Consider the following 16,209-nt stretch of genomic DNA (forward strand, 5'->3'; position numbering starts at 1 on the left):
GTGTTTATATTTTAGCCAACAACTATTACAAAAATGTGACATTCATATTTTAGTTTAAAAGAGAATTCACAAAAATGATTCTGTGTGAGAAACGCACAAGGTCTGTGTTTTATGAACTACTTCTCACCGTGAGCTTTAAGTCTGAGAACTGATTAGGAGTGTGTGTGTGTGTGTGTGTGTGTGTGTGAGTGTGTGTGAGAGTGTGTGTGTGTGAGAGGTGAGGGGTGTGAGGACGTCACTCCTCCGCTCAGGATGAAGAGCGACTGCAGTGAGTTTACAGCAGTTTTCCTGCGTGAGCTGGACTAAGAAGCAGAGATCTGTCCACGTTCTCCTAACTTCACCATGAGACTCAGAGACGGCTGTCTTCTGTTCGCAGTCCTGCTGCTCCTCACACACACCTCACAGCAGCAGAACACTAACAAAAAGAAACCCAGCGCTAAAAAAGGTAAGACGGGAGGATTTTTGATCATTTTTGTCTTCAGTTAGATCATTTATTCATTTGGTTAGTCAAGATGAAAGCTACAGGTTCAGAGAGCATCACTGTGCAAAGCATATTTTCTTTAAAAGTTGCTGCATGAAGAAAAATAAACAGTTTACTACTGTTTACTGCAGAAAACCTAATTTAAAAAAAAAACATTTTATTATCTTATTAAACTAATATAATTTCATTAAATGTATAAATATTATAATACAATTAAATGTAAAAATAAAATGTAATAATCATGATATATATATATAAAATTGTGACATATAACAAATTAAATATCATAATGCATCCATGCATTTTGACTTTATTTTTGGTGTAATTCCCATTATTCTCAGTGATGATTTTCTTTACTGTAATGTTAAAAAAGGCTTAATTTTCTTGATGCACAATATCATTTATTTCTGTCGTGTGATTTTGGGGTGAAATTGGTTGTTGATTTTTTATTTGATTTATCATAAGATCTGTTCTCTCCCTGTCAGACTCAGATGCTCGAGCCAGCGCTGCTTTGGAGGACCTTCAGCAGCAGATCAATGACATTGTGGAGGAACTGAATCATCTAAAGGAGCAGCAGGCTCTGCAGACGGGTGAGAGCTTCATAAACCCATCTGCATCAAGACCTTCTCTGCATTACTGAAGCATCCAGACGTTATGATATAACCCTAACCTACTGCCTGACTCGTCTGTTTAACTGTAAAAAACAAAAATAGTAGAGACTCAAATCTGTTTGGCCCTTGAGCTAAAAAAACTGACGCGCTTTACCATAAACTGTGGCGTATTGTTTGGATTAGAGTCTGTCCGCTTACATAAGACACATGGCCTCCATGTGTAGATTTTGATGATTCTTACAGCTTGTGTTTTCCCCGGAGAACATAAAGCCAGATGTCATTCAGTCTTTGATCTGAGGAAATGTTCAGACAATATGTGTAGCCTAATATTTTATAAGACTATATGACTCTAATAATTTTAAAATATGCTAATTAACACATGCCAAACATTACTCTTAGTTGCCTTTGCAAGCCAAAGCAATAAGTAAAGACAAAAATATAATTTTTGTATTTCCATTTGTACGGTGGCAGAAAGATCTCAATGCGCTGCAAGAAAACTCATGCAAATAGAAAAAAACACCAGCAAATTAAGAAAACTTCTTCACCAGTTTGACAACACGTTATACAGAAATACAGAAATGTGCTGCAAATATTTACAACGCAACTAAATACATTAACGCGCTGCAAATACTCACAACACAACCAAATACAGAAACGAGCTGCAAATACTCACAAACCAACCAAATACAGAAACGCACTGCAAATACTCAAAACACAACCAAATACAGAAACATGCTGCTAATACTCACAACACAACCAAATACAGAAACGCACTGCAAATACTCACAACGCAACCAAATACAGAAACAAGCTACAAATACTCAAAACCAACCAAATACAGAAACATACTGCAAATACTCACAACCAACCAAATACAGAAACGAGCTGCAAATACTCAAAACCAACCAAATACAGAAACATACTGCAAATACTCACAACACAATCAAATACAGAAACGAGCTGCAAATACTCACAACGCAACCAAATACAGAAACAAGCTACAAATACTCAAAACCAACCAAATACAGAAACATACTGCAAATACTCACAACCAACCAAATACAGAAACGCACTGCAAATACTCAAAACACAACCAAATACAGAAACATGCTGCAAATACTCACAACACAACCAAATACAGAAACGCACTGCAAATACTCAAAACACAACCAAATACAGAAACATGCTGCTAATACTCACAACACAACCAAATACAGAAACGAGCTGCAAATACTCACAACCAACCAAATACAGAAACATACTGCAAATACTCATAACCAACCAAATACAGAAACATGCTGCTAATACTCACAACACAACCAAATACAGAAACAAGCTGCAAATACTCACAACCAACCAAATACAGAAACGCACTGCAAATACTCACAACGCAACCAAATACAGAAATGTGCTGCAAATACTCAAAACACAACCAAATACAGAAACACGCTTCAAATACTCACAACACAACCAAATACAGAAACATGCTGCAAATACTCACAACACAACCAAATACAGAAACGAGCTGCAAATACTCACAACCAACCAAATATAGAAACGCACTGCAAATACTCACAACGCAACCAAATACAGAAATGTGCTGCAAATACTCACAACGCAACCAAATACAGAAACACGCTTCAAATACTCACAACACAACCAAATACAGAAACGAGCTGCAAATACTCACAACCAACCAAATATAAAAACGCACTGCAAATACTCACAACGCAACCAAATACAGAAACACGCTGCAAATACTCACAACACCACCAAATACAGAAATGTGCTGCAAATACTCACAGTGCAACCAAATACAGAAATGTGCTGCTAATACTCACAGTGCAACCAAATACCGAAATGTGCTGCTAATACTCACAACGCAACCAAATACAGAAACGCGCTGCAAATACTCACAACGCCACCAAATACAGAAATGTGCTGCAAATACTCACAACGCAACCAAATACAGAAACACGCTTCAAATACTCACAACACAACCAAATACAGAAACGAGCTGCAAATACTCACAACCAACCAAATATAAAAACGCACTGCAAATACTCACAACACAACCAAATACAGAAACGAGCTGCAAATACTCACAACCAACCAAATATAGAAACGCACTGCAAATACTCACAACGCAACCAAATACAGAAATGTGCTGCAAATACTCACAACGCAACCAAATACAGAAACACGCTTCAAATACTCACAACACAACCAAATACAGAAACGAGCTGCAAATACTCACAACCAACCAAATATAAAAACGCACTGCAAATACTCACAACGCAACCAAATACAGAAACACGCTGCAAATACTCACAACACCACCAAATACAGAAATGTGCTGCAAATACTCACAGTGCAACCAAATACAGAAATGTGCTGCTAATACTCACAGTGCAACCAAATACCGAAATGTGCTGCTAATACTCACAACGCAACCAAATACAGAAACGCGCTGCAAATACTCACAACGCCACCAAATACAGAAATGTGCTGCAAATACTCACAATGCAACCAAATACAGAAATGCGCTGCAAATACTCATAACACAACCAAATACAGAAACGCGCTTCAAATACTCACAACACAACCAAATACAGAAACATGCTGCAAATACTCACAACACAACCAAATACAGAAACGAGCTGCAAATACTCACAACCAACCAAATACAAAAACGCACTGCAAATACTCACAACCAACCAAATACAAAAACGCACTGCAAATACTCACAACCAACCAAATACAGAAACGCACTGCAAATACTCACAATGCAACCAAATACAGAAATGTGCTGCAAATACTCACAGCGCAACCAAATACAGAAACACGCTTCAAATACTCACAACATAACCAAATACAGAAACGTGCTGCAAATACTCACAACGCAACCAAATACAGAAATGTGCTACAAATACTCACAACGCAACCAAATACAGAAACACGCTGCAAATACTCACAAAGCCACCAAATACAGAAACGCGCTGCAAATACTCATAACACAACCAAATACAGAAACGCGCTGCAAATACTCATAACACAACCAAATACAGAAACGCGCTGCAAATGCACCCTGATCATATGTGCAGCTGTGTGTATTTGCAGTGCGTTTCTGTATTTGGTTGCATTGTAAGTATTTACAGCACATGTGTTGTCAAACTGATGAAGATGTTTTCTTAATTTGCTGGTGTTTTTCTATTTGCATGTGTTTTCTTCAGTTACAGTTCTCTTGGGCCACCATAAATTTGCTCCAATATCAAATTAAAAAAAACCATGATAGTGTTTCTGTGATTTTCCAAAAGAGGGAAAAATATCGAGAGATTGATTACAGCAGTCAGAAGAGAGAATGATGTGAACTTTGCCATCACTCCCTCAGCCGTTTTATTAGAAACACCCTCGGTGAACGTGATTTCACCAAGTGCAACATGTTCCTGGATCAACATCTTTGTTGATCCTGGAACAACATTCCAATCAACCAATCAGATTTGAGGGACAAGTTTACCATTTATGTCAAGTTTAGGCTTACAACCTGGGTTAGGTGCTTCCACAACAGTGTTATTTAACTATCATTTCCCTCTGATTTTAGGGATAAGTTATGGGTAGGGTTAGGTTTAGGGGTTGGGAAAAGGTTAGGATTAAATTTTCAGATAGGAATGTTGTTCCAAGATCAACAAAATATGTTGATCCAGGAACATGTCTTACTTGGCAAAAATCACCCTCACAGCAGCATTAATTTGTGTTTTGTAATTTACTGCCAAGGTAATAAAACACAAAGAATAGCATTATAAATTATTATAAAAACTTATTAAAATTTTTTTTTTTTTTTTTTAATTAAAACTTTACTAGATTTACGATGTTGATAACTATGGAAATGAGTCATCACTGTCCATAAAAAGGGTCCATTCATTTCACTTTTGGTGAGAAAGGGCCTTTACATTTGCCAAAAATATAACTTTTATTTATTATTAAAAAACAAACAAATGCTAAATTAAATTGCGTTACTTCCTAAAAAGTAACTAATATTGTAACGCAAGTAACTTTCCCCAACACTAGTTGTGATTGGCTGACCTGTACGTATGGGCGTATCAGGTGTTGGTATGTAAATATGGCCATTCATATGTTAATGAGCTCTGGTTTACGAATAAGCCAAATGCTCTGAGTTAGTACACTATGATTACACTTTTTTATTTTAAAAGAACAACAAACACGTTGTTTTACATTACAATTTAAAGATTGAAAACAATGTTTTTATTTATTTATTTATTCTCCGCTAGTCTGTCTGAGAGGCATGAAGATCCCCGGCAAGTGTTTTCTGGTGGACTCCATGAAGAAGCGCTATCACACGGCCAACGAAGACTGCATCGCCAAGGGAGGAATCCTCAGCACTCCGCTATCTTCGGACGAAAACACGCAACTCTACGACTACGTGCGCCAGAGCATCGGACCAGACGCTGAAATCTGGCTGGGCATAAACGACATGCAAACTGAGGGCGTGTGGGTGGACCAGACCGGCTCGAACATCCGCTACAAGAACTGGAAGCTCCCGCAGCCTAACGGCGGCAGCGCGGAGAACTGCGCCGTGCTCTCCGCCGGGAAGTGGCTGGACGAGAGCTGTCGCGAGGAGAGAGCGTCCGTCTGCGAGTTCAACATCGTCTAAGATCATCCAGCGCGGCGGTTCTCTTGACCTTAGCTGTCCTTTCCATTGCACAATCCTGCTTGCATTGTGTTTGCTTCGTAATTGTATATTTTTCTCTTGAGGAGAGCAAAGATTGTCATTTTACTCCATAAAAATGTTCAGATACAAAAGCTGATCTATAATCAAAGACTGTGACACTGTAATAAAGGACACATCTAGTTCATTTTTGGACAGTCTCCATTAAGATCTAGCCAAAAACACACAGAAAACAAATCCTAAATTAGATGTAATGGTCTTTTAGTAAGAAGTCCAGCCACCTGATAAAATCCAGTAGAACGATGATTATTTCAGATAGCTAGCTTTGTTACTTGTTTATTTTATAACAAACTAATGTCTAGCCTGATATAACCTGAACATATTTTATCTCAATAAAATGTTTATCAAAAAATGTGCTTGTATGATATTTCACACGTTTGGAGTAAAACAGGCCTATGTGAAATTCTGCAGAAAATGTATATGCCAATAATTTATAAAATATTTTGGAAGATTTGATTATGCTTTCACCTACAATTGAGTGTTGAATGTCAGATCCGTGTATCACCTACATTTACTTCTATCCTTTCTAGTTTTTAATTTATTATAACAAAACAGCATAGTTTAATATCAGCCATTTATCAGTTATCAGGCATGACATGAAAATAATTATTAGTTTATCAATATCAGACAATTTTTATATTGGTGCTTCCATAATTTTACCATGTAAAATGTTTAATACCTTTCAACATATATTCCACAGAGTTCTGCTGATTTTTCCTCCAAATCCATTGCGGGAAACATGAAAACTTAATGTCTTAATGTGGTCTGTGTGTGATTACCTTCATTTCCTAATATATTCTGAACAGAGAGGAATATCTATTAAAACACCTGAAAATTTATTTTAGAAACGCATGGTGTAAACATACATAACTGAACAACAGAAACACATATGAAACCTGTAGCCTGGAGACAATCACTGTTAAAACAAAAAAATAATATCCAGTAGAGAAGGGCATGGCACACTTCCACAAAGGGATTCGACTCTCAAACGGCTCTGACAAGAGCATTAATTCTGTACATTCAGGCTAAAAGCCCATAAAAATCTTTAAAACCAATCTTTTAATAAACTATACATGCAAAATATACCTGTGACCACTAGGGCGGCGAGAGAGAGTGTAGCCTTTTGGCATCAGTTTTACAGAACAACATTGTCTTTGTGTGCGCTTATGTGTAAGCCAATGGCTTTTCTGCTCTCCCAATCAAATTTTAGGAGTTTGTTAAATGGTTTTTAGTGAGCAGTCAAATCATCATATGAATCCGCTTCTCATCCCGCATTTATCCTCACATTGCCGCCTCGTATTCCGGCTCAGGACCGGAATCAGAGTCCGATTCCATTTCCAGCTTTAGTTTGGATTCGTCGGTAGACAGACGAATGGGATTTATATCCCCAGCACTCTTGAAAGTGTGCAGCTCGTTATGCACCATCCTACGATCTTCGAATCCTATGCTTCCCTGCGACACCAGTGGCGAACGAGGCCTCTGAAGATTAAAGGTGTTGGGCGGGTTTAGGAAAGACTGAAAGGCATCTCTATCTCCTCCTCTTCCGTCTAGCGGATATTCAGCGGACGAATCCGTAGCTGATGGGATGGAGTCCGCGGGTCCCGTGAAAGGCACGGTACGCGTCTACCTGATGTCCGTTGCTCCAGGATCCGTTGTCAACCTCTGCAGGTTGGTTCTTGTCCAGAAGATGTCCGTACATCGTGGGGTCATCAATGGAGGCGTAGACGTGGGACTCATTGTCTGCTCTAGATTTTGGGAAGGTGGCGTTACCCGGAAGGAAAGTTTTCCCTCTGGGCAGATAGATGGAGGACCTGTTGGCTGTAGGTTTGTTTTTCCTTCTAAAAGAGAAGAAAATAGTTTGAATATGTATTTATTCCTAAAAGTAAACAACGAGGGCTGAGCTTTGAGTTCTAGGCTAAATGTTTTAGTTCTAGATTTATCTTTGTCCATTGAAAAGGATTTAATATCAGCAAAGTGATTCATAATTCATCAAGAAGTATTTCAAAAGCAGAGGTGGACCCTGGTACAGATGACACAAGTAAATGCCAAGGGTGGAAAAACATTCTCAAACTTAATTTGGTTGTTTAGAATAGCACACTACTATACTACTTTACTATTTTCACAGAATGTAGTATATATACTGCACACAGTATACTTGGATGTGGTGCATCTGCCAAATCGTGCAGTATACAACCAGCACACAATGCAATGCACTTAACCTTCCAATTTCAATAAGACTAATTACCCAAAGCAATCTTATTCTTCTCATTATTTCATCTGATTGCCAAAAGTTACATTGATTATTACATTATTTATTTATTGGATTACATAAATCCAAAAAATTGGATTTAAAAAAAGAAAAAGAAACGCTTTTATTGCCAGGAACTCACTGAATTAAAGGTGTGTTTACGTCATGTTGTAATTGCCGGAATTACAAGATTCTAACTTGTAAAAAGTGTTCACGTCCTTGTAGAGCTCGTTATTACAACTTGTAGACTGGGAATTTTCTGAGAGCTCCTACTTGTACCACCTGACCGCTATAATTTGGGCATTGATAGTGTTGCCGAAGAAACACATAAGACCAAAAAAGACCAGCCCCCTTAGTTACTGTGGCTACATCTGACAAGTTTTTGGTACCAGTAGCGCCTCAGTTCAAGCGGCATGTGAACGGATCATCTCTTCCTCTTTACTACTAGTTAAAATGAAATAAACTTGAATGAACATCAGAAGGTATGTCATTTCAACCACAGAAAGTCCACCGACGTGAATCTACTGACTCTACTGTCTGTTTTTTTGTTTTTTTGACAAAATGGAGCATAGCAAAGGGGGCACATAATATCAGCGTTATGATTGGTCAGATCACCTGTCAATCAAACTCCAAGTGAAGGGAGAATTACCAATCCAAGGACGTGAACGTCACGTGTTGTCATCTCGAAATTACGGTACCGCGCTAAGTCACATGATTTTTTTGATGCGTATCGAGGAATATATTTGGTAAATATGCACATTTTTAGAATTTACGCAAATCTTGGCGTTTCCATCCAGCATTTTTTATGCGACATACCACAATTTGTATAAATATAGGTGGATGGAAACATGCCTAATGTTCAAAACTTATTTTAGTATCATTAGTATACTATCATAGTTTTTATTCATATTTTGAATAGTGTTAATTTTATATTTTCCATTTTTTCAATTTTGTTTAAATATGTCTATATACTTATTGAGTTTTATTTCAGTTTTAGTTATTTTAGTACTTCAAGTTAAACTAAACGGCAATTAGAAATGTGCCTTGTCAACTAGCTGGAATAAAAGAAGTTTTTAAATTTTATTTTAGTTAAAATGTATTTTATTATTTTTATTTATTTTTTTATGTAATGAAAATGTTTTTAAAGTCTTTAGTTTTAGTTAATAACCCTAGTTTGAACCATTGTTGTATAAAATATGCAAATTAATTGCATAGGAACATTAAGATACAATTAAAGTTACTATTAAAATTAGTAAAAATCAGTATAGTAGTATTCCATTCACATAATTTTTTATTTATTTAGTCATTTAATTGTGCTTTTTGTGTGCATCTTAGATTTTTTATTTATATATGCATTTTATTTTGTTGTTATTTTATTGCCTGATCTAGAGTTGCCACTGTTTGGAACAACATCCACAAATACCCATTTGTTGCAGCAAAAAAATAACATTTATGCCCTGCTTAGACAAATTCACAAGAGAATACAGAAGAAAATTCAGACTCACTTCCAAATGACGCACACAACTATAAGTGCGATAATTAGCAGCAAAAGCAAGACCCCGACTACAGCCAAGATAATGCCCAGGAATTTCACTGTAAGGAGGAAAAACAGTAGGAATGATTATATGATGAACTTCCAACACAAAGCTGAGTGTGATCAATGCACAAATCCATTCAAATGAAGACAAACTCTGAAATGAAAGTGTTTTGCTCACTGGTTTCCTTCTGCAGAGTGATCTTGGAGAGCACAGCGAAGCGTCCGCTCTTGGGCTCACAGTTGGACATGTTCAGGTAGAAGCTCTGCTGCTGTTGGATGACGGTGTTGGCGAAACTCTGATCTTCTCTCCAGGACTGTGTTTGGCCTTTTGAGTCCAGCGGTCCGATCGTGACCTCTGTGTGGCCTGTGTCACAGGTGAGCTGGCTGACGTTGGTGAACTGCAGCTCGGCCTTGTGCTCTCGGGGAACGTTGACGATCCACGTGACGGATGAGGAAGGATTCATGCCATCAGGCCAGTTGGGCGTCGCAAGGTTCATGGTTCCCAAAAGGAGTGGAGATATGGTGTAGATTACATTTTCTATGAAGAAAGCAGGAAGTCAATGCTATGAGACTGTCAACTCTATTACAATAGAAAAACAGTTCTTTTAAATTGTAATAATATTTCACAATATTATAGTTTTTACTGTGTTTTTGATCAAATAAATGCAGCATCGGTGAGCATTCTTTCAAAAACATCTTAATTATTCCAAACTTTTGGCCGGTAGTGTACTTACCGGTGATCTCTGGACTCATGGCGACTGTTAAGAAAGGTCCTTTCTCCTGGCTCAGGTCTTTTATCATTTTAGGAGTTATGGTAATAGAAACGTTCCCTTTGATTTGGATTTTCTGGATTGTGCCTTCAGCCAGAGAGCAGAAGTGGCCGATGTTGGAGCCGTCAGTCTCAGAGATCAGCAGAGAGACCTTCTCGTTACACTCCTTGACTGGGACAGACTGGTGCAGGTTTCCGACTGGGGACGTGAGATCCACGGTGCCTTGATCGAGCACACGGAGCAGCCAGGTGAACTGGTGGAGGGGAACATGCAGACTGGGATCCAGAGTCGGAATAGTGAGGGACGTGGGAACAGTCCCGCTGACGTCACGAGAAGATACACTCGGACAATCTATAATTACATGGAGGAAAGGGAAAAATCAAAATAATGTGGTGAATGAATCTCAAAATGATTCTGTCAAGATCAGCATTTCATGACTGTATAAATCACTTCTTCAAGTAGGTTGAAAGGTCCATCCATCCATCCGTCTGTCTATCTATCAAACTTCAAGGCTTTGTAAACATTTTTAAGTGCCAATATTTGTCTTAACATTTTTTTTAATTCTACTTCCTTACATTCACTTTGCAATTCTACATCCTGTTACTGAATTCAATTTGAGACCACATCTGAAGAGTCAAAGCCAGACCAAACAAAGCAATTATTTCATGTCTAAAGCTTTTCCTTCTCATTGTGTTCATGTGACAGTCCACTGAGCACGTGTGCAGTATTTGCGCTCCTAGTTACCGATGGTTTTGGTGGCCGTCAGCTGCAGGTCCTGCACGGGACAGTCGAGGAAGGACAGGTCAGCTTTGGTGCCCGCAGGAACCACTATTTTCTCCTGCACCACAGAGTTCAAGCTCATTTCACAGAACGACTCAGGGTTTTTATTTTCTATTTGCAGGCTCAGTCCCTCCTCTTTCCGGAGATCCGCAGTGCAAAGATCTGAACAGAATAGCAAGAAAATCTGCAACTTTAAAGCGTGACTTAATCAAGATCAGATACCCTAAAAATCAATATTATTTCAGACACAAAACCAAATCTATATGTTTTATTTCTCCTTACATGGAGTCCCACCCCTGATCACCTCCACGTTGACATTCAAAGAAAGCCCAGGAACATTTTGCTCTCTTTTTGCATCACAATTGGTCAAAGTCAGGCTGAAATCTCCCTGTTTATTGGCCGGCTGAATATCCGTTGGGGCCTTTGTGAATGAAGTCTTGTCCCCCAGTGTATAATCAACCAAGACCTTATTCTTTTGGCATTTTGGTGGAGTGTATTGTTGAAAGAGAACCGTAAAATTGTGCATTGGCTCAACAGCAAAGTTCCATTTCATTTTGTCTTCAGCGTAGAAGCCGGTGTCATAGTTTGGTGTGAAGAAATCAAAAGACGACAGTCCTCTGGGCAGCTTGACATCCACCACAACCAGTGCTGTAGATGCAAAGAACAAGAAATAAAATGACTGCAATCAAAAAAAAACACTAAATAAACTGTTCTTGTTCCAAATCACTTCTTCTAACCTGATGTATCTGATCCTACGGACACTTTGAAGTCAGATGGGTTCAGCTCTGTATCTTTGGGAACCTCCAGAGACACGCGTCCCCTATACAAGACCTGGATGCGACTGATGGTGCCGTTCCGACAAAACTTGCCGACGGAGATCGGTCCCATGCGCTGGTACGTAATGATGGTGTAGGTGTGTTTGTCTGGACAGGATTCTGAAGGCTTGATCTGTTTCATTCCTGGAGCTGGAAAGTCCAGTTGAAACATCTTGCCTGATTGAACCTTCAGATCCCAGTTGAAGGTTCTGTTGAACTCCAGGAATCGGGTCGAATCGGGATGCACTGCAACGATGCTGCAGGCTGATGTTGAGCACTCTGTGATTGGAATAAAAAAGTAAAGATTTAGTGTTTTACAAGGTGATTTTTTTATCAAATGGATAATTTAGACTCTACATTTTGCTACTCGCCGATTTTTTGGTTGATCTCCACCGTAAAGACGTTGCCCGGCTGAGAGCAGTTGAAAGTCACAATGGTGGGCAGAGCTTCAGTGAGTTCGAGGTAAGAGTTACAGGACTGAGATGGACCTTCATCCTTACACACACTACAGTCCAGACCAGCTGCCTTCTTATTGAAGAATATCGCGGTGCCAGAGTCAGGGGTCACCTCAAATTTATGACATTCTGGAGGGGGGAAAAATGTATATATTATAAAAAAAAAAGTATATATATTATATTATATTATAAAAATAAATAAATAAATAAATAAATAAATAAATATATATATATTTTTTTATTGGCTGTATTTTGAATCACATAAATGAAGCCTTAGTGAGCAGAAGAGATTTCTTTTAAAAACATTAAAAAAATCTTACCGTTCAAAAACTTTTCACTGGTAGTGTATATGTATATGTATATATATATATATATATATATATACACACACATACTGTTTATGTTAAAAAAATGTAATGTAATATATAATTTATATATGTATATATATATATATATATATATATTATATAAGTTATTATAAATGTATGTTATAAGGTTAAATGTTATAAAAATGTTATTATTTTATAAATTATATTAAATATATAAATTAAATAAAAAATAAAAATATAATAATCAATAATCATTTAAAATTTTTACATTTTTAATATTAAGAAATAGGCCTATTAAGAATTTGTTTTCTTTATTTTTTTTCCATTCCCATTTTTTCTAAACTTTTCCCATTTTCTAGATTCATTGACAGTTGGTTTCTTATTATTTTTGCTTTGTGTGAACAGGCCTTTATAAGGACTCATCCCATAAGAAGAAAAAAAAAAAAAAAAAAATTATATTATATTATATTACATTATATATATATATATATATAAAAATGTGTGTGTATAAAAATATATTAATTATTTAAACAAATTATTCAAATGTATTACATATTAAAATAAATTAAAATCGAAAATTAAAATATTAAACAAAATAAAATATATTAATATATCATCAATTATTTTAAAAATTATAACTTTTTTTCTAAACTTCTATTTTGCTATTGACTTGAAAGCACTTACGTCTGTGCTTTTTATAAGACTTTTTATTGGCATTTGGTTTCATATATTATTTTTTCTTTGCGTGAACAAGCCTTTATATGGACACATTCTATTGTGCAAAAATGATGCAATCAAAATTAAAATCAAATTAATCGAATTAATCTAAACTGCTCTTGGACTGAGAGTTGCCCTACAAAACAATCAATATGGAGCCATGTAAACGAACAGAAGCAGTTGTAACCCACATAAAAGCAAACAGACACACAAAGGACTGATTCAGGACGCGAACAGGAAGAGGTCATGAGCGAACACAGCCGCACATTATATGACACATCTCAGGCATTCTGGGATACTCCCTGATTACATTAAGAAGAAAAAGAGCACCTTGCCCATAACAACTTTGGGAAATGCTGACATTGCAGCATACATCCACATGTGTCATAGTTAAAAATTAGGCTTAAAAATAAAGAGGTTGGTTGATAAAATTAAGTCTACTTTGTTCAAATACTAGTACTTATATGCATCAAGATCTTACCACACTTGACAGAAAGACACTCACAAGTTTAGACATGATTTTGATTGCACAAATCTAACAAGACACAAGCAACCCTGCAGAGGAGAAACATCCACACCGTCTCATATTACTCCATAAGAATGACAACAATGTCTGCAAATATTTACTCATGTTTGTGATAACAGTCAGCCGACAAACACTCCTCCGGTCTCTAACCTGAACCAGGTTAACATATCAGCAACTAAATCATGTTATTTGTTTAGAGTGACGTAACTGTTAAAGGGAAACGTATGCAATGTAAATCGCACCTGTGAGTTTGTTTTGATGTACATTTTCAAGTTTAGCCATCTTGACATTAAAAAAACAACTTCATCAAGATCTGACACCTATATCTGCACAAGAAAATGTAATAAAATTCACACTTTTGACTAATTGTAATAGTTGAAAATCTCCAATCATAAGCAACACTCTGAAGGTCACTTTCAACACTGTGAAAATGAAAGTCCATTGTCCCTAAAGCTGAAACAACAGTTGACAATTTCAGAAATGCATTTCACCGTGGAGAAAACAGTGAAAGCCTTATGTTTTTCCTCCCCGCCCGAGAGCATGTTACAGCAAACTGCCCTCCATTAGTACAATAACAGATTGTCAGTCAATAATTAACAAGTTGTTTTTCACAGCAGCTGTCATAAATGCAAAATGTGTTCATTTTCATAGTAGGCCATGACATGAGGGAGGCCAGATTCAGATCTGCTGTGAAAAACTATATTATTTTGTATTACATTAATATAAACAATTTCATATGAACACCCAGCACACATTTAATGAAATTAATTATCTCAACATAATCATGCAAACTATTTTAAACAAACTCTCCGACTGCTGTAGGTTCAAAAACTGTCATATCATGAGGGCTAAATCTTTTAAACTCTTTATGTCAAATATTTATACAGATTTTATGAATTTTAATATTTTAAAACATTAACATCTTGTAAAGGATAAACAAATGAAACATGACAGTGATGAGGATGGTAAAACGTGTTTGGGGTGGTGCTTCTTTGAAGACTCACCTGAGATTTCGTGAAACTGCAGTAAAATCAATCCAATGAGCACTGGAACCACACACGAGCCCATCATTCACCTTCAGAGGTTGCTAAACTTTTCAAAAATATATATTGTGAGTGTGTTTTAAAAACGTTTGATTTAAATCCTTGGATCGTTCATGGTGGATTGAGTTTGTCTGACGGCACAGGCGCTTCCTGGTTCTGATACCTGTTGTGCGCGCAGAAGGGCGTGTGCGCGCGCAAGTTACCTGTCCAAACTTGTGTTCAGGCTCATACAACAGCTGGAAAATGCGACTGCATTATTCAAGAAACAGTTTAACTTACATGAAGCGAAGAGATAAAGTGATAAATCCGAGAGATTTAAACTTTAAAGTAACACAAATCAGGAATTAGATTAATCCGTTCATTTTCTTCGCGCACAAAGTCCACTCGTTTCATCGTCTGTGACTGTTCATGTTTATAATATTAACTAACATCATTCTTTGCGTTTCCTCAGTCGAGATTGATTACTCGAGCATTTCAGCTCGATTCCTGAGAACATTGATTAATATTCATGAGTCAAGCTTTCCTTCATTGGAAGGTTATCGAAAGAACGTCATCACACTTAATTAATATTTATGAGTCTGAACGGCTCTGCTCCATTTGGAAGGTTACTGAGGGGAAGTTCAGCACAGCTAATTAATATTCATGAGCCAGGCATTCACTGTGATAGGATGCGTAATTTAGCCCTGAGCTAGTTTGGGTGATTATGAACAGAAGCTGTCGTTTTATTGTTACTAAAGTCGAAGATATTACATTTTTTTTTAAAAAATACAACGGTAACCTTAAATTATGTTGCATTGGTTTAAACAAAAAAAAAAAAAAAAATGTAATACCTTTGTTTTATGCCTTGAAAATGTACATAAAAAGTTTGTAAACTAATTTTAAAGGGTCTTTTTAACTTATTTTTGTTTTATTTAATAAGCTTGTTTTCTGAAATGATAATCATTATGGTATGTGCGATAAAATGATTTAAATATATTTTAATAATTATTTATCATAATTTTAATTATTTTGTCATTCAATCATTACTTATTGTGAAATGCCTTATAATATGTAAATATTCCCATAAAAATGTGTAAAATGTATGTGGTCTGTCTATTTATGCAAATTCTCCGCATTAATATTGTGCTGTAATGAGTCCGCACACGCCCGC

General features: G+C 36.8%; 2 protein-coding genes across 2 annotated transcripts; one reads left to right on the forward strand and one right to left on the reverse strand.

Moving 5' to 3' along the window:
* The first annotated feature begins 205 nt into the window (after positions 1-205).
* Positions 206-6,890, forward strand: clec3bb (C-type lectin domain family 3, member Bb). Its single transcript, XM_051872956.1, has 3 exons — positions 206-445; positions 967-1,071; positions 5,382-6,890. The coding sequence occupies exons 1-3, from the start codon at positions 343-345 to the stop codon at positions 5,762-5,764; spliced, it is 591 nt and encodes a 196-aa protein (XP_051728916.1). The 5' UTR covers positions 206-342; the 3' UTR covers positions 5,765-6,890.
* A 351-nt stretch (positions 6,891-7,241) lies between these two features.
* Positions 7,242-15,545, reverse strand: cdcp1b (CUB domain containing protein 1b). Its single transcript, XM_051872951.1, has 9 exons — positions 15,021-15,545; positions 12,361-12,573; positions 11,912-12,268; positions 11,457-11,822; positions 11,139-11,336; positions 10,359-10,745; positions 9,803-10,162; positions 9,593-9,680; positions 7,242-7,677 (listed from the first exon to the last, which is right to left on the reverse strand). The coding sequence occupies exons 1-9, from the start codon at positions 15,085-15,087 to the stop codon at positions 7,398-7,400; spliced, it is 2,316 nt and encodes a 771-aa protein (XP_051728911.1). The 5' UTR covers positions 15,088-15,545; the 3' UTR covers positions 7,242-7,397.
* Between the last annotated feature and the right edge of the window lie 664 nt (positions 15,546-16,209).

The sequence above is a fragment of the Ctenopharyngodon idella genome, chromosome 19 (assembly GCF_019924925.1).
Source record: "Ctenopharyngodon idella isolate HZGC_01 chromosome 19, HZGC01, whole genome shotgun sequence".
In the NCBI taxonomy this organism is placed as follows: domain Eukaryota; kingdom Metazoa; phylum Chordata; class Actinopteri; order Cypriniformes; family Xenocyprididae; genus Ctenopharyngodon; species Ctenopharyngodon idella.